We start from the raw sequence: 15,897 nt of genomic DNA on the forward strand, positions 1-15,897 counted from the left end.
AAAATTATCAGAACAATAAATCTGGCACAATCTAAGTATAAATCACTAAGGAAATTAGTCAATTACCAATTTGATATAATTACTTAGTAAAATACTGCCCATCATTAACAAATCACATAGAATAATAACTAGCTTCCTGCAGTTCTCCTTCCTTCTATGCTCTTGAAGTCTCATCTTCACACAGCAGCTAGGTCCTCAGATCACCAATAAATCAGGTCACATCTCTCCTGATGAAACCCCTCAGACAGCACTTGTCCCTATATTATTTGGCCACTGGCAATCTCTGTGAAGTAATTTTCTACCACTTTCTTGAGTTAATTTCTCCAATCTAGTCACAATGACCTTGTGATCCTCAAAATTGCCAATCACACCTCTGCCTGGAAACTGAACAACTGAACCCTGTCACTTCATATATGGTCTCCATGTACCATCTTCAGAGTCCTTTCCAGTTCCATCTCAATTAAAAGAACAGTCATTCATTAATCCCTACTCTGGCTTCTTTCCCTCCACAACACTTACATATGACACTTTACAAGGTACTTAATGGTATATTTGTTCACTGTTTCTCCAGTTAGAAAACAAATGTCATAAAGGTAAAGGCACTGCTTGTTTAAGTGCTATATCCTCCAAACTCTGTATAGTAGAGCTGAGTACATGGTAGGCACTAAAAGAATACATCAAATCCAGAAATGCCTGCGCTTAAAAACTAAATTTTGAACAGCACATGAGTCATATCTCCTCCTTTCATGGAAGGGTGGCAACAGTGACAAATGTTCCAGGAAGCATTCCAGCATGAGCCGACGACATCCTCACCCCACAGGTTAAACAAACAGGTGATTGAACACTCACTCTAAGTCAAGAGAGCCATTTTACAACACAAGCACTTTTTTTTTTCAGTTGAACTTGAAAATAATTCTAAAATACACATTACAGATATTTCTCCATCTGACATAAGAAAACAGGGTCAAAGAAAACCAGTGACTTATCCAAAATCACACAGCTATAATGCAGAGCTAGTGGACCACGAGCTTTATCTTTATTGTTAAATTCAAACCATGTAGGAAGTTGCATCTTTCTGTTGGAAAGGTTAGGAGAGGCTGCGAGTGCACCTCAGTGGTAGAGCATGTGATTGGTATGTGCAAGGCTCTGGGCTCAATTCCAACACACACACACTCTAATTCAGAGAGGAGAGAAGTTAGAGCAGCCCCTCAACCAGTGAGATAGCATAACAGGAGTGGCAGTCACAGGAACAGACACATACCCTTTGCCAGGCCCCAGTTTGGGAGAGCCTACTCCTTCTTTTGTACGAGAAAGGATGTCTCTGACTCGGAGGGCAGCCAGCGGGTCTTTCTCTTTCCCCTTATCAGCCAATGCAGTAGGACTGAGGTTCAGTATAAGGAAAAGGCTGTTCAACAAACACCATGCGCCCAGCAACTGGAAGTTCTGGTAGTGCTGTTAAAGAAGGCACAAAACATGAACATGGAGAAGAATTCATACCTTATAGACTATAAGATAGGAACCCAGTAGAGACATGCTTTCTTACCTCACCACCAGCCCGGCGGGAATTGCTTATCGCTTGCCCAATCATGTCATAGATTTCAAGCTGTTCAGTATCAAACACACACACAAAAAAAATCTCAGCAAGGTGACATATTTCATTATAGATACCAAATCTTAACCTTAATTAATTTAACTTGAAGAGTTAAATATCCACAGGCTATTTTTCAATTAAATTATCCCACCATACATTGCTTGATTTTCACATGGAGCTGAAGCCCAATTTACATTTAGTTTTTTGCTTTTTTTTTATTTTTGGCGGGAGCAGGCAGATACCAGATTGAACTCAGGGCACTGAGCCACATCCCCAGCCCTATTTTGTATTTTATTTAGAGATAGGGTCTCTCTGAGTTGCTTAGCGCCTCACCATTGCTGAGGCTGGCTTTGAACTCACCATCCTCCTGCCTCAGCCTCTTCAGCCGCTGAGATTACAGGCGTGTGCCACCACACCTAGCCTTACATTTAGTTTATCTATTTTTTTTTTTTTTTTTAACATTTCTTTCTCAGGGGTATTCCCTCCATCCAATCTAAAGTAGCACACCAAGCCTGCATCAGATGGCTTTCGATCACCATTCATTCCTTGTATGCAATTATCACTATCTGAAAGCATCTCATTTATTGTGTGCCTCTACTAACTCAGGAGGCTGAGGCAGGAAGATCGTATGTTTGAGGCTGGCCTCATCAATGTAGATCCTGTCTCAAGATAAAAAAGAAAAACAACTGGGGATGTAGCTCAGTGGCAGAGCATCCTTGAGTTCAATCCTCAGTACCAGAAAAGAAAAAAGAAAAGAAAGTATATGAACACCTAATAGGCCCACAAATGATTTGCTGAATGAATGAATAATCTTTCATAAAGCCCACTACTACCACAAAGTTGCATGTTTCCTAAAGAGCCAACAAAGGGACACATCTTTGCAAACCAATATGCCAAGGAAATCAGCCTTAGACCTACTACACAAGGAAAGGAATATAGAGAATATCTTAACCCTTGTCCCTGTTGAGGAAAAGGAACTGGCATGCCCCTCATCTGAATGATCAGGATTCCCTATACCCAAAGCTTGGCTTACACATTTCTGGACAATTGTAGCTGCATCACTTTCATAGTCGTCTTCTTTGGAGCTTGTGGACCCTGTCCGTACTTGCTGGGCACTACCCACATGAAGGATGGCCATACAGGTTGCCACACTCACACCTGAAAAAGAACAAGCAGAGATTCCAAAACTGAAAGATAAAACGTATCTCAATTCCATGAATGAGTATTGAAAATAAACTCCATGGGCGGGGGTCATGGTTTAGATGTAGAGTGCTCGCCTACCGTGTGTGAGGCACTGGGTTCGATCCTCAGCACCACATAAAAATAAAAATAAAGATATTGCATTTGTCTAAACTAAAAAATTAATATTAAAAAAAAAAGAAACTCCATAAGGGCAAGACCATAATAAACATAGTCACACCATATAATCCAACGATCACACTCCTATTTACCCAAATAAACAGAAAACTTGCACCCCGCCAACACACACACACACAAAAAAACCCTGCACATTGCAGCTGTACTCATAACTACCTACAAATGGAAGCAAACAAGATGTCCATCAATGGGGGAATGATAAACAAACTGTGCTGCATCCATACAATAGAACATAAGTCAACAACAAAAAAAGATGAGCTATTAAACCAGAAAAGACATGAAGGAACCTTAAATGCATTTTATCAAGTAAAAGAAGCCAGTATGAAAAGGCTACATACTGTACGATTTTGACTACATGCCACTCTGAGAAAGGACATACAACAGAAATGATAAAAAGGTCAATGGCTACCAAGGACTGGAAAAGAGGGTAAGAGTTAAATAGGTGAAGCACAGGGGATATTCTGAACAGTGAAACTACTCTGTATGATATGATAATGATGGATACATTAACATTATAAATTTGTCAAAAGCCATAGAACTACACAACACAAACAGGGAACCCTACAGGACTAAAGACTTTACTTACACTGTGTCAAACTGATTCATTAATGATAACAAATCTATCATACTTATTTCAGATGTTAACAGGGGAAACTATGCAAGGTGAAAGGAGGTATATGAGAACTCCATATAATCTATTCAAGTTTTCCGTTAACTAAAAGTACTTTAAACAAAATCTGACTTTTCTTTCTTACACCTGTTTTTATTTTTGAGACAGGATCTTGCTATATTGCGTAGACTAGCCTTAAATTCCTGAACTCAAGTGATCCTCCTACCCTCAGTCTCCCAAATAGCTGTGACTACAAACAAGTATTAATTAACACACCCAGCTAAAATCTGGGTAACTTTTTTAATGAAAAAAAAAAATTTAATTTAAGATTTGGAGCTTGGGGCTCAGTGTTAGACCGATTGGCTAGCATATGTGAGACCCTGGGTTCAATCCTCAGCACCACATAAAAATAAATAAAATACAAGGTATTGTGTTCATCTATAACTAAAAATATATAAATTAAAAAAATTTAAGATTATGAACAAAAAAAACCTTGAGCTTTACATGGTATTTCTCAAAAGCATCCAAGCTAAATCTCTCTCCTTAAATCAATCCCAAAGGATCAATTTTCAATAATAAACTAAATCTGAGATATATAATCCAACCATGAATTTTTAAGAAACTTGTCACTGCTGGACGCAGTGGCTCACTGCCAATAATCCCAATGACTCAGGAGACTAAGACAGGAGAATTACAAGTTAGAAGTTTGAGACCCCATCTCAAAAAATAAAACGGACTGGGCCCTATATACACATATGATTACACTACTGGTGTGACTCTACACCGTGTTCAGCCAGGGGGGAAAAAAGGACTGGGGATGTGGCTCAGTGGTAAAGTGCCTCTGGGGTTCAATTTCTAATACCAAAAAAAAAGAAAGCTTTAATCCTTATCAATTTTAGTTACGTATTGACTAAATGTATTGAGATCCATGTGATAATCAAGAAATTCACTGAAAATCTAAATTAATAAACCTCAAATTAAATATAAGATCAAATCTCACACGCCTCTTTAGCTTTCTATTCTTAAGGCTACTTCTTTAGCTCAGGCCCTAAATGTGTCTTGCCTAAATGAACTGCAAATTCCTCCTAATCCATCTTCCTGCCTCCAATACTTCCCCAGACCAAAATATCCAGTACTCCACTGTCTAAATGTTCTTCCTATAAAATATAACTCATAGGCTCACACACTCCAGAACCTGTTGTCTACTATCTATAGGATATGGTCCAAATGACTTAGTCTGCGTTTTTACATGAGCCTCCTTTTAGTCCATCTATACAACCCCCACCAGTACCCACAAAATCCACAGACTTACACACATGCATGCAATGCAATATGTTCTCCCAAATTCCAGAATTCTTTCGGTCCTGTTTTGCCTCTGCCTAGGCGTAGCCAAGGTGAAATCCTATCTGTCTTCTTTTTAAAATTTTTTTTTTGTTTTTTTAGTTATCAATGGACCTTTGTTTTATTCATTTATATGCAGTGCTGAGAATCAAACCCTGTGCCTTGCACACGCTGGGCAAGCACTCTGCCACTGAGCCACAACCCTAGCCCCTATCTGTCTTTTAAGAAACAATATCAGAACTCCTTGGAGACTGCCTTCATCAACTAAAACAAATTCTACTACTTCTAAAATTCCATAGCAATTTCTCCTCACCTCTTTCATTGACATAAAAAAAAAATAATACCCTCTAAAACACAGATGCTTTTATCTTTATGTTTCTATTTGAACAAAGATGCTCTAACTAAAGCTGTTCAAAGAATGTGGGGAGATGGGGCAGAGAGCAGTGATTCATACCTACAATCCCAGCAATTCGGGAGGCCAAGGAAGGAGGATCACAAGTTTAAAGCCAGCCTCAGCAATTTAGCAAGGCCCTAAGCAACTTAGGGAGGTCCTGTCTCAAAATGAAAAATTTTAAAAAAGGGCTGTGGCAGTGACTCAGTGGTTAAATGCCCCTGGGTTCAAGCCTGGGTACTACCAAAAAAAAAAAAAAAAAAGTAGGTAGGGAGATGAACCGACCTCAGCAATTTCTTGATGTTCCCCAGGTCTATTTTCCAAGACTTTCTGCACAAACCCTCACCTGCAGAACCAAGTGAATTTCTGAAATTGCTATACCTTCAAAGACATACCAGAGCTATGGTATGTCCAAGACTTAAAACCAAGGATCAGTGATTTGAGTTAAAAAGTCACTTTAACATTAACTTCAAAGAATAAACACGAGCTGTCAGGCCCTGCTTCCAAGACACCATGGTCAACAGGAAGAAGGGATTTTATGGAAACATAAATAACATTCTTCACATTTATCAACATAAACAGATACCTTCTGTCCCAGTCTCCTTCAAACCTGGTCCCACAGCAAGATTCAATCTCCCTTGAGATTTATATTCTATAAATCTCAGGTATAGAATCCTTATAGGCAAGGATGATATATTATTCATCTTGATATCTCCAAAGTCCTTGTCATTTTGTTCTTCATGCAGTAGATACTTAATATCTACACATACTATGAAATCGAATGTGCATATAACACAATGCCAGCAGTTAAACAGGGTCCTTTACAAAGATTCCTACTGAAATTTTATTTCACCTACATGTGACTAAATTAGAGATTCTCTAGGAGAAGAAATAAGTTAAGGGGGACAAGTACTCAGGATTCTCACGGTTTCCTGAAAGTATATCTGTGTTTAAGAAAATAAGACCAAACATCATAACTTCTCACCTGCATATAGACAACTTAGGCTGAGGACTGTCACTTCTTGTAGACGACAAGGATTAAGAGGTTCCAACACAGGTAGAGAAAGAGCATCCAATGCCATAGTTACATCAATCACCAGTGAATGAAAACTGGAACATAACAGAGAAAAATCAAAGAAGATCAAAGGAATCTCCTGGAACTGCTTGCTTCTATAATTTGGTTAAAAAAAAAAAAAAAATAGCATGCCATAAAAATGAAACAAGTAGCTCTTTTGTTGGGGGGGTGGGGGGTGTACCAGGGATTGAACACAGGGGCACTCAGCCTGAGCACCTTACCATTGCTGAGGTTGGCTTTGAACTCATAATCTTCCTGCCTCAGCCTCCCAAGCCTTTGGGATTACAGGCGTGTGCCACAGCACCCGGCTAGAAGTATACCTCTTTTGATTAGAATGTAAAGCACAGCTTGGAGGAGCACCTTACCCATTACGAACAGCTGTGGCATCTGCAACCGTTGCAGGCATGATAAAGAAGGAATTGGCTGATACTGCATCCTGGAACCGATTGATGTAGCGTAGGAAATACGGCAGGTTCAAACACACACGCAGTAGCTTCTCTGAGCCACCTGCATTATGAAAATGCACAACCTCACAAACAAGACTCTGTTTGATGTCTGTTTTCTCCACATGGAAGAAGCATGCTTAAAGAGTTTTTGTAAGCACAGAAATCATTTTCCAACAGCAGTAAACGTCTTACCAAGCTCTTGAAGACTAGCCACATTCTGAGCTATAAACACATTCTTGGTTTTGATTGCAGAGGCTTGATCTGTGGATGACTGCTCATCAGTTTCTCCTTCCACCTGAAAAACAACACAGGTCTATCAAGACACTACCACCTGTTCACCTCAATCTGCCTTGCTGTACAAAATGAAAACTGAACAGCAATTCTAGGGATACTCAGACTCTCTTATGATGAGGGTGGGAAATTCCTCACTAATATTGGAAAAAATAGAGATACTTTCCCAAGAGGAGGGGAAAATATCTATTCTATAGCTAACACAGAGTGATGCCTTTTTTTTTTTTTTGGGGGGGGGGGGGGGGTTACTGGGGATTGAGCCCAGAGAAAATTTGTCACTGGTTACACTGCTAGCCCTTTTTATTTTACTTTTTTAAATTTTGAAACAGAATTTCACCAAATTCTTTAAAGCCTTGCCAAGTTGCTTAGGCTGGCCTTGAACTTACAATCCTCTTGCCTCAGCCTCCCAAATTGCTAGGATTACACGTGTGCACCAACATGCCCAGCTAGAGTGATGCCTTTTACAGAAAATTGTACATGGTCCTTCCCCCGCCCTGGGGACTAAACCCAGGGGCACTTTATCACATTCCTGGTTCTTTTTTTTTTTTTTTGAGACAGGATCTTGCTGAGTATCTCACTAAGTTACTGAGCCTGGCCTCAAACTAGCAATCCTCCCACCTCAGCATCCCAAGTCACTAGGATTATGGGCATGAACCACTATACCCAGCTTCTATATGGTCTTTATGCATTGAAAAATGCCTAGAAGGGCTTGGGATGTGGTTCAAGTGGTAGCACGCTCACCTGGCATGTGTGAGGCACTGGGTTCGATCCTCAGCACCACATAAAAAATAAATAAAATAAAGATATTGTGTCCACCTAAAACTAAAAAATAAATATTAAAAAAAAAAAAAGAAAGAAAGAAAAATGCCTAGAAGAATGATCATCAAAATAGTAATAACTGGGGCTGGGGTTGTGGCTCAGCAGTAGAGCGCTCGGCTAGCACGTGCAAAGCACTGGGTTCAATCCTCAGCATCATATAAAAATAAAGGCATTGTGTCCAACTACAATTTAAAAAATATTTTTAAAAAAATAATAACAACTGCAGACAGAATCAATTGGCATGAATTTTACTTTCATTGTTTTGTATTCTTTTATTTCTACCGTAGGCATGTGCGGTTATGCAACGGCTTAACAGAGGGAATATTCTAAAAAATGTATCATTGGACAACTGTGTCATTGTATAAAATCTCAGAGTATACTTAAACTAAGATGGCTATGAGGTCACTAGACGATATAACTTCTCAGGACCATATGGTCCATCCTTGACCAAAATGTTATATGTGGTATGTGACTATCACCTTATATCACAAATACAAAATACATAGTTATTTTTGTTCCAGTATTACCACCTTACCAAATCCCAGAGATGAGGATATTTGGCTGAAGGAACTCACCAGAGCCTGTGGACTGATAGGCGGTGAAGCTACAGTTCTAGGGTTAAAAACTGAGGTCAGCTGGTTCAAAAAATTCATCTGTACCTCCTTCTGCCTCAGCTCAGGGCTTACTGGTGAGGCCAGCTCTTTCTGATCTTCCACTGTAATACAGCAAAAACAAAAAAAGGAGGGTCAGCAGAGTGCCACCAAAAGGCAAAGCTGGCCAAGGAGGTGGCCGTGAACCAGGTCTGGAGAAGGAACACGCACCATCTGAAAGTGTCTTCACTGTTTGTGGCAGCTTGGCAGATTTCATCATTGCTGTAAATGTGATAATTTCAGTTCTATCTAGTCGGCTACAACCAGTGCACAGGCCCTTGATTAGGAGAATCAAGTGTTTCTGAAAAGAAAACAAATTCAAATATGTCTTTCAGGAGATTCTACTCTTTTTGGGAATTCCAACTGGCACAGGGCCAAATTTACGTTCACATAAAGAACTGCAATTTGGGGGGAAGGAAAAAAAAAAGCAGAGATGCAAAGCTGATGGTCCTCAGACACTACCTTGCCTGCAGATTTGTCTTATTCTCACAGTAATTATTTTTTCCCAATTTGAAGTTATGGTTAAGTTTTTTAAAATGGAAGGTTTCACATACAAATCCAGAATTCTTACAGCTCTCAACAATTCACAAGATATAACCACTTGGAGCCCCCATTTCTACATGGCAATAATCAGACAGAGCCAAATAACAGTTGGTTCCTTTCATTGGCACCTCCAACCTTGTCAACCAGCACATTTCACTCATGTTCTATTACCTGCCTGGCCCCTATAAGTATATAAATTTGCAATCCTTGAAAAAGATTCCACAGTCCTATCCACCAAAGGTTGACAAACTACAGCCCCAATTCAGCCCACTTCCTGTTTTTTTTTAAATAAAGTTTAACGGAATGCAGCCATATTCGTTCATTTACATATTGTCTATGGCTGTGTTCACAGTACAAGGGCACAGTTCACTAGCTGCAATAATTACCATAGAGTCCACAAATTATTTATTATTCAATTACAGAGTTTTAGCAACCTCTGCTCTATGCCATCCATTTTCCATCAAACCCACTAATCACAATCCTACTTCAAAATAAGGGCCAGAAAGAGACCCATCACTCTCACCTGGGACACAGCACAAGCCTCATCTGGATTTTCAAGACGCAGGAGAGAAAACTCAATTAGGACTTTACAGGCTGCTGCCACCGACTGAAGTTGATTCCGGGGAACTGAGAAAGTAATAAACCTTACTTAATCTGACTGCTCAGCCTCACAGTCAATAAGCCAAACAAAACAAATATTGAGCTCTGTATGTTCAACATTCCCAATATCATTCCATGAAAATAATTATTCATAACCAACAAGCCAAGGAGTAAAGGCATTTTGGCATTGATAACCATCAACTGCTTATAGATCCATTCATCTTACACTCAATGGAAATTAAAATAATGATAATGAAATATGTTACACTAAGTGCCAAGCACTTCAAATGATATTAGCTTATTTAATCCTTAGACAAAACCTATAAGGCAGGTATTATTTTCCCCTCCCATTTCTAATAAACCAGCAAACTAACATACAGAGAGGTTAAGTGGCTTGCCCATCACATTCAAATTAAGAATTCTGCCTCTTGAGTTTATGCTCCTGACCATGAGAGTAACCGTCTCTCTTTTCCCACAAGTTCTAAATGACTTTTTACACAGTTTCTTCAAGCTAAAGTAGTTTTTCCAGCAGCAGTCAGTCCTATATACAATAAACAGCACTGGACACAGATTATTCAATGGCTCTATGGTTCCTTTTAGTTTATTTGCTTAGCCAATTATTCAAGTAATAAATAACTAGAATTCTTCAGAACTATTCAATTTAGTATAAAAATAAACTAAAAATGCAAAAGTTCAGAAATAACATAAAATAGGGCTTGGTCCCTCTGAGGGCAGGAAATTTCAGAAAATGAGGAACTGAAGATGAACTCTTTTCATAAACCAGAGAACACAAGAGGAGAATTCACATTCTCACCAAAACCAACAAGAAACAAAGTCTAACCTGTGCATACAGGCTAGTAGTTAATTTATGGGGGTACCAATATCCCCCTAGAAATTCACACACCAGGAATTAAATGTGTGAAATCAGTAAAATACTTCTGATTGAGAAAGAAAGGAAGATCAACTTAATGGTTACAAAGCGGATGCTGAAGCATAGTAGCTTTTAAAGGCCACTCCGCTGGCCTAGGTAAGGGAGCCTGGCACAGCTGACAATAGTCTCCACTCCTCAGCAGACAGCTTAGGAGTACTAACACACAGACCTCATTAACAACTTGTTGGGATGATCTGACAAGAGGATAAACAATCCCCCTATTCACAAGCTCTCGAGGGAGTGACAAGAGTGGAATACTTACTGAGGCTGCAAACTGTTGTAATATAGTGTGTGGAAAGCGCAACAAAAGAGGAGTAGAAGGGCTCGTACTGCTTCTCGTGGTGCAGGATTTCTGACTCACTGTAAAGAAAACAAATGCAGCCGACATTTACTGAGTGCCTACTATGTGCCATACATCCCTTTATAGGAATTACTTCATTTAATCCTTTTCAGCAGCTCTACATGGTAGGTAGTATTCTCCATATTCAAGATTTGGAGCTGAGGATGTGGCTCAGCACTTGCCTGAGGCCCTGGGTTTAACATCATTAAAAAAAAAAAAAAAAAAATTGGGAAGGTGAAGCTTATTAGAATTAAGTATCTTGTTCAAGGTATCAGGCTTAGTAAGAAGCAGAGAATAATAAACAGAAAACATTTTCAAACTCATTTAGAACTAAATATACACAAGTAAAAATATAACAGGATGCCAGTCTATCCTATATTATTGATTGGCAAAGACCAAAAGCTAATAACATCATTGATGACCAACAAAAGTGGGCAGACCAGAACACTCAAGATACTGTTAGCAGAGCTGGGAATGGTGGTGCACACCTGTAATCCCAGCAACTCGTTATGTTCAAAGCCAGCCTCAGCAACTTAGTGAGGTCCTAGGCAATGTGGCAAGACCCTGCCTCAAAATAAAAAGTAAAAAGGGGTAGGCATGTCACTCAATGGTCAAGCACCCCTGAGTTCAACCCCAGCACCAAACCAAAAAATAAATAAATAAATAAAAAGATAGTGGAAGAATAGATTAAAGTAACTCATCTTGAAGACCACTAGCAGCCCAGAATTCAGTAACTTGAAAAGAATCAATTCAAGGTTAAGGAAAAAGTTACAAAAATAAATATATAAACATACAAATAAATATATATTTATATTTATATATTTTTTAATTAAGTTAAATCCTCTGATCTGGGCTGAGGTTGTGGCTCAGTGGTAGAGCACTTGCCCAGCATCTGTGAGGCACTGTGTTCAATCATCAGCCCCACGCACATTAAAAATAAGTAAATATATAAATACATAAAATAAAGGTCCATCTACAACCAAGAATCTAAAAAAAAAAAAAAAAAATCCTGAGTAAAAATTCAAAATTCACTACCAGAATATGAGAACATTTTCCCTACTCCACACGCCCCACCACCACCCAAGGGAGCTAAAGTTAGATCACAACAGATTTGGTGATTTTCGAACCACATTCCTCATCATTAGCTGAGGAAAGGCCCTATTCTGTGAGAATCTGAAGCCCAACTAGTTCTAAAGGCTAGATACAATGAAGTTGTTTTCTCTATGAAGTCAGATGTTACTCTAGAGAACAAGAAACACAGAACAAAGAGTAAAATGTATCTTATTTATGGAAAGAGCAGAGCTATATAGTCAATAATTTCCTTAGCAAATTCATCCCCAGCAAGAAGTATTAGCCTAGGAAGGGAAACATAAACAGCTAGGATTCTATTCACTGCCAGCAAGAGTATTCGCTTGCAAAATGAACGTAGAAGCCAAAAACACAAGTCAATGTTTGGAAGGTGCTGATGTGAGTGATGAATCACCTCAAGCAACATTGAAGAGTCTGGCATTACAAGGACTTTGTTATTTGGAGATTTATCAAGGATTAAGTGGGTATTTATCAAAGATTAGTCCTTTATTTTAGAACAGCTACTTCATCAAGAGAAAAAATATGGAACACCTATGATATACAAGGATCTTCCTGTCCACCAAGGATCATTTTTCCCTACTTGTTATGATAATTATAACAGAAGAAACAAGCAGATGAAATGGAACATGCTTTGTAACCTCAACAATTTCAGAGGCTGAGGCAGGAGAACTATAAATTCAAAGCCAGTCTCAGCAATTTAACAAGACTCTGTCTCAAAATAAAAAGTAAAGTGTTGGGGTTATAACTTTGAGCATCCCTGGGTTCAATTCCAACACCCCATTCCCCCAAAGGAGTTCGAAATACCAGGTGTGGTGGTCCACATCTATAATCCCACATACACGGGAGGCAGAAAGATTGCAAGTTGAAAGTCAACCTGTGAAACTCAGTGAGACCCCGTATCAAAATAAAATTTTTACAAATAGCTAGGCATGTAAGTTCACAGGAAGAATGCTCCTGGGTTCAATCCCTCACACCACCAAAAAACACAAAACAAAAACAAAGTTTACTAAGCAGCACTCAAAATTCCTGTTGACCAGCTCATTTATAAATCATATACTCAGCAGAAAACTACTAGATCCCCTTGCTTCTCCTTTATGTACTTAGTTTTTCCTTCACTTCCATTTCCTTTCTTATTCACTGTCCTAAGGTATTCCTGCTCCATAATTTGATGTGCTTTACTGAGTCATTTACCTCCACTGCTTTATTTTAAAAACTCAGAGCTGCTTACCCCCACATTTTTCAGCTGAACAGGTTTACCAAATCCAGGGGGAAGACTGCCCACCCAAAGGATGGAACTCATTCTGTGCTTTCACTCCCATTCTGGTAATGAAATGCATTCTAAATAACATAGCAATAAACTCATTTAGGTGCCTGGCAATGTCGGACATTATTTTTGTTTCATTTCGGGGGAGGACTGAACCTAGGGACTTGTGGATCCCGTTGAGACTTAACAAACTTCTTCCCCTAGAAATATACAACAGTCTTATTTCAATAAGGAAACAGAAGAACAATGGCAGAGGAAATATGGAGCCCTCTTGACCTCCACTTATAATCTGTTTAGGGTAACTAAGGATTAGTTTTTAAAAGACTTGAAGGACAGTAGAAAAGCACTGTGCGTGGCACTGTCACTTTTTTGAGAAAAGGTCTCACTATATTGCCCAGGCTGGGCTTGAACTTGTGATCCTCTAGACTATCCCCAGAGTAGCAAGTGGCAGGGGTTTCAGGCACATGTCATCATGGCTTCATTGTCAGATCTCTTGATTTTTAAAGAAAGTGTTGGAGTCATGAGTCACCTAATAAAAATGTGCTGCCACACTTCCCTACCCCACCCTCATTCCCCAATAAACTGACAGACACCAAAACACCAAATGTAGGGCAAGAGGTTAAGTGGGAAAGGGAAGAATGAATAAACTGAAGGCAAATACAACCCAAAGGAAGAAAAACAAGGAGACTTAAAGGTGAGTATGCCTTTATTCGGGATGGTGAAGGTATCTTCCTGAAACACCTGCCTCTTCTAACACATTCTAACAAGAGCACCACTGAGGCTGAAACACTGCTGATGGACATGGAATCTGAGGCTTTTCTATTACGTGATAAATAAATGCAGTGCAGAGCACAAAGGGAAACAGCAGCTAAGCAGCCAGGTCAGAGAAATCCAATTTGATGTGTAAGTGAAAAAAGAATTGACTAGAGTCTAGAAATATCCACCTCTTTTTAGGATGAGATGGAAATCTAAGGAGGGGGCATAATAAAAGACTACAGATTCACCTCACTTCTCCCTCTTTAATAACATATTGAATATCTGTTTCAAAAACTAAACTCCACAAGCCCCTTACCCCTTATCAGATACCTGAACTTCTAATATAGAAATTCATTACATACTGTCTCATAATCTAAGTGCTTTCTTTCAGATACTTTCCTCACACACTGACAGACCTATGGTTAATGTCTTACAAGACATAGAATCATTAGACACCAGAAATATTCTCACAATGAGACACTATCTTTCGACAGTGGGCTTTTTGATCCCTGTAGGTCAATCATCACAGCTTACAAATGCAAAAGCACATTTGTGCATTACAGCATCACATTCTCCCTTTCGAGATTTTTAAGAAATGACTGTGCAGTATCTAATGACAATGTTGTAACAGCTTCCCCTTCCCAAGTAGATGTCTTTGCCCTAAATTTTTTCAAATATCTGGGAGGCAGAAATTGTCAGAGGCTTATCAGTAAAGAGGCCAGGTCAGCTCAAGGAAAAGGTTTATTTTGATTGGGGTTTGGTGTGTTTTGTTTTTCTTTTCCAGTTTGTTTTTAATCTGTAAAGACTCAGACTGTCTAATGGCAATTATGCTCACCAACATATCTTGCACAGAGTTAAGGATTTCTCTATACCTTAACACAGAAAACTACATTCTACATTCAGCACTTATATTAATTAATCCCATGTATAGTATGTGGTCCATTGAACAAGTTTTAGCCACTTCTGATCTGAAGAGGTAATGTTGTTTAAATGATTTTTAAGTCTTTACTACTAAAGGCATACTAGCTATAGACAATGGAAATAAAAGTTATTCCCCTACTAGGTATGCTGGCACAAACCTGTAATCCCAGTGGCTTGGGAGGCTGAGGATCACAAGTTTAAGGTCAGCCTCAGCAAATTAGCAAGGCCCTAAGCAACTTAGTGAGACACCCATCTCAAAAAGCAAAAAAGTGTTGGGGATGTAACTCAATGGTGAAGCAACCTTGGGTTAAATCTCCAGTACCAAAAAAAAAAAGAGAGGGAGAGAAGAAAATGAACCCCGGTCAATAGCTCAGTTATCTCTTTCTTTAAAAACCTAATGATTCTTTTTACTTCACAATTTATTCATGCTAATATTAATCCTTCATTTCACAACTTGGTTATGAAGTCAAACAAACTTGTCAAAAAGTATCTATTTCAACTATAAAAGCATGAAAGAAAAGCTAGGAAGTAGAATGGTAGAGTACTGAGGAATCTCTCAGATTAAGTACCATCATACCCAACAACCAGAGGAGAAGAATTCAATAGATGAGCAGGCTGCCAGACAGGAAGTAAAAGTTGATATGATGGAACCAGAACATCAAAAAGAGAAGCAGAGAACAGAAAATTACAACAGAAAAATAGAAGGTCCCAGGAGATAGGGAAGAAAAACAGGGCAAGCATAACAATAGAAATAAGGGAACTGCAGAAGTTAGGAGTGGCAATCACACAAGCAAAGTACAGCCTGGGCATCTTAGCCTATGATTAACCAGAAGACAAAACTCACCTCAGTATCTGTCAGTGT

General features: G+C 39.0%; 1 protein-coding gene across 7 annotated transcripts in view; it reads right to left on the bottom strand.

Moving 5' to 3' along the window:
- Positions 1-15,897, bottom strand: part of Ubr4 (ubiquitin protein ligase E3 component n-recognin 4) — a 127,425-nt gene that overhangs the window by 108,903 nt on the left and 2,625 nt on the right. For all 7 annotated transcript variants that reach the window (XM_071617413.1, XM_071617411.1, XM_071617412.1 and 4 more), the window contains exons 2-11: positions 10,928-11,025; positions 9,658-9,761; positions 8,763-8,892; positions 8,517-8,656; positions 7,024-7,126; positions 6,751-6,892; positions 6,296-6,420; positions 2,625-2,749; positions 1,544-1,603; positions 1,262-1,452 (exon numbers count right to left, since the gene is read on the bottom strand). In XM_071617413.1, coding sequence (XP_071473514.1) covers positions 1,262-1,452; positions 1,544-1,603; positions 2,625-2,749; positions 6,296-6,420; positions 6,751-6,892; positions 7,024-7,126; positions 8,517-8,656; positions 8,763-8,892; positions 9,658-9,761; positions 10,928-11,025 — 1,218 coding nt within the window. The remainder of the gene's footprint in view (positions 1-1,261; positions 1,453-1,543; positions 1,604-2,624; positions 2,750-6,295; positions 6,421-6,750; positions 6,893-7,023; positions 7,127-8,516; positions 8,657-8,762; positions 8,893-9,657; positions 9,762-10,927; positions 11,026-15,897) is intronic.

Source organism: Marmota flaviventris, chromosome 10 (assembly GCF_047511675.1).
Source record: "Marmota flaviventris isolate mMarFla1 chromosome 10, mMarFla1.hap1, whole genome shotgun sequence".
In the NCBI taxonomy this organism is placed as follows: domain Eukaryota; kingdom Metazoa; phylum Chordata; class Mammalia; order Rodentia; family Sciuridae; genus Marmota; species Marmota flaviventris.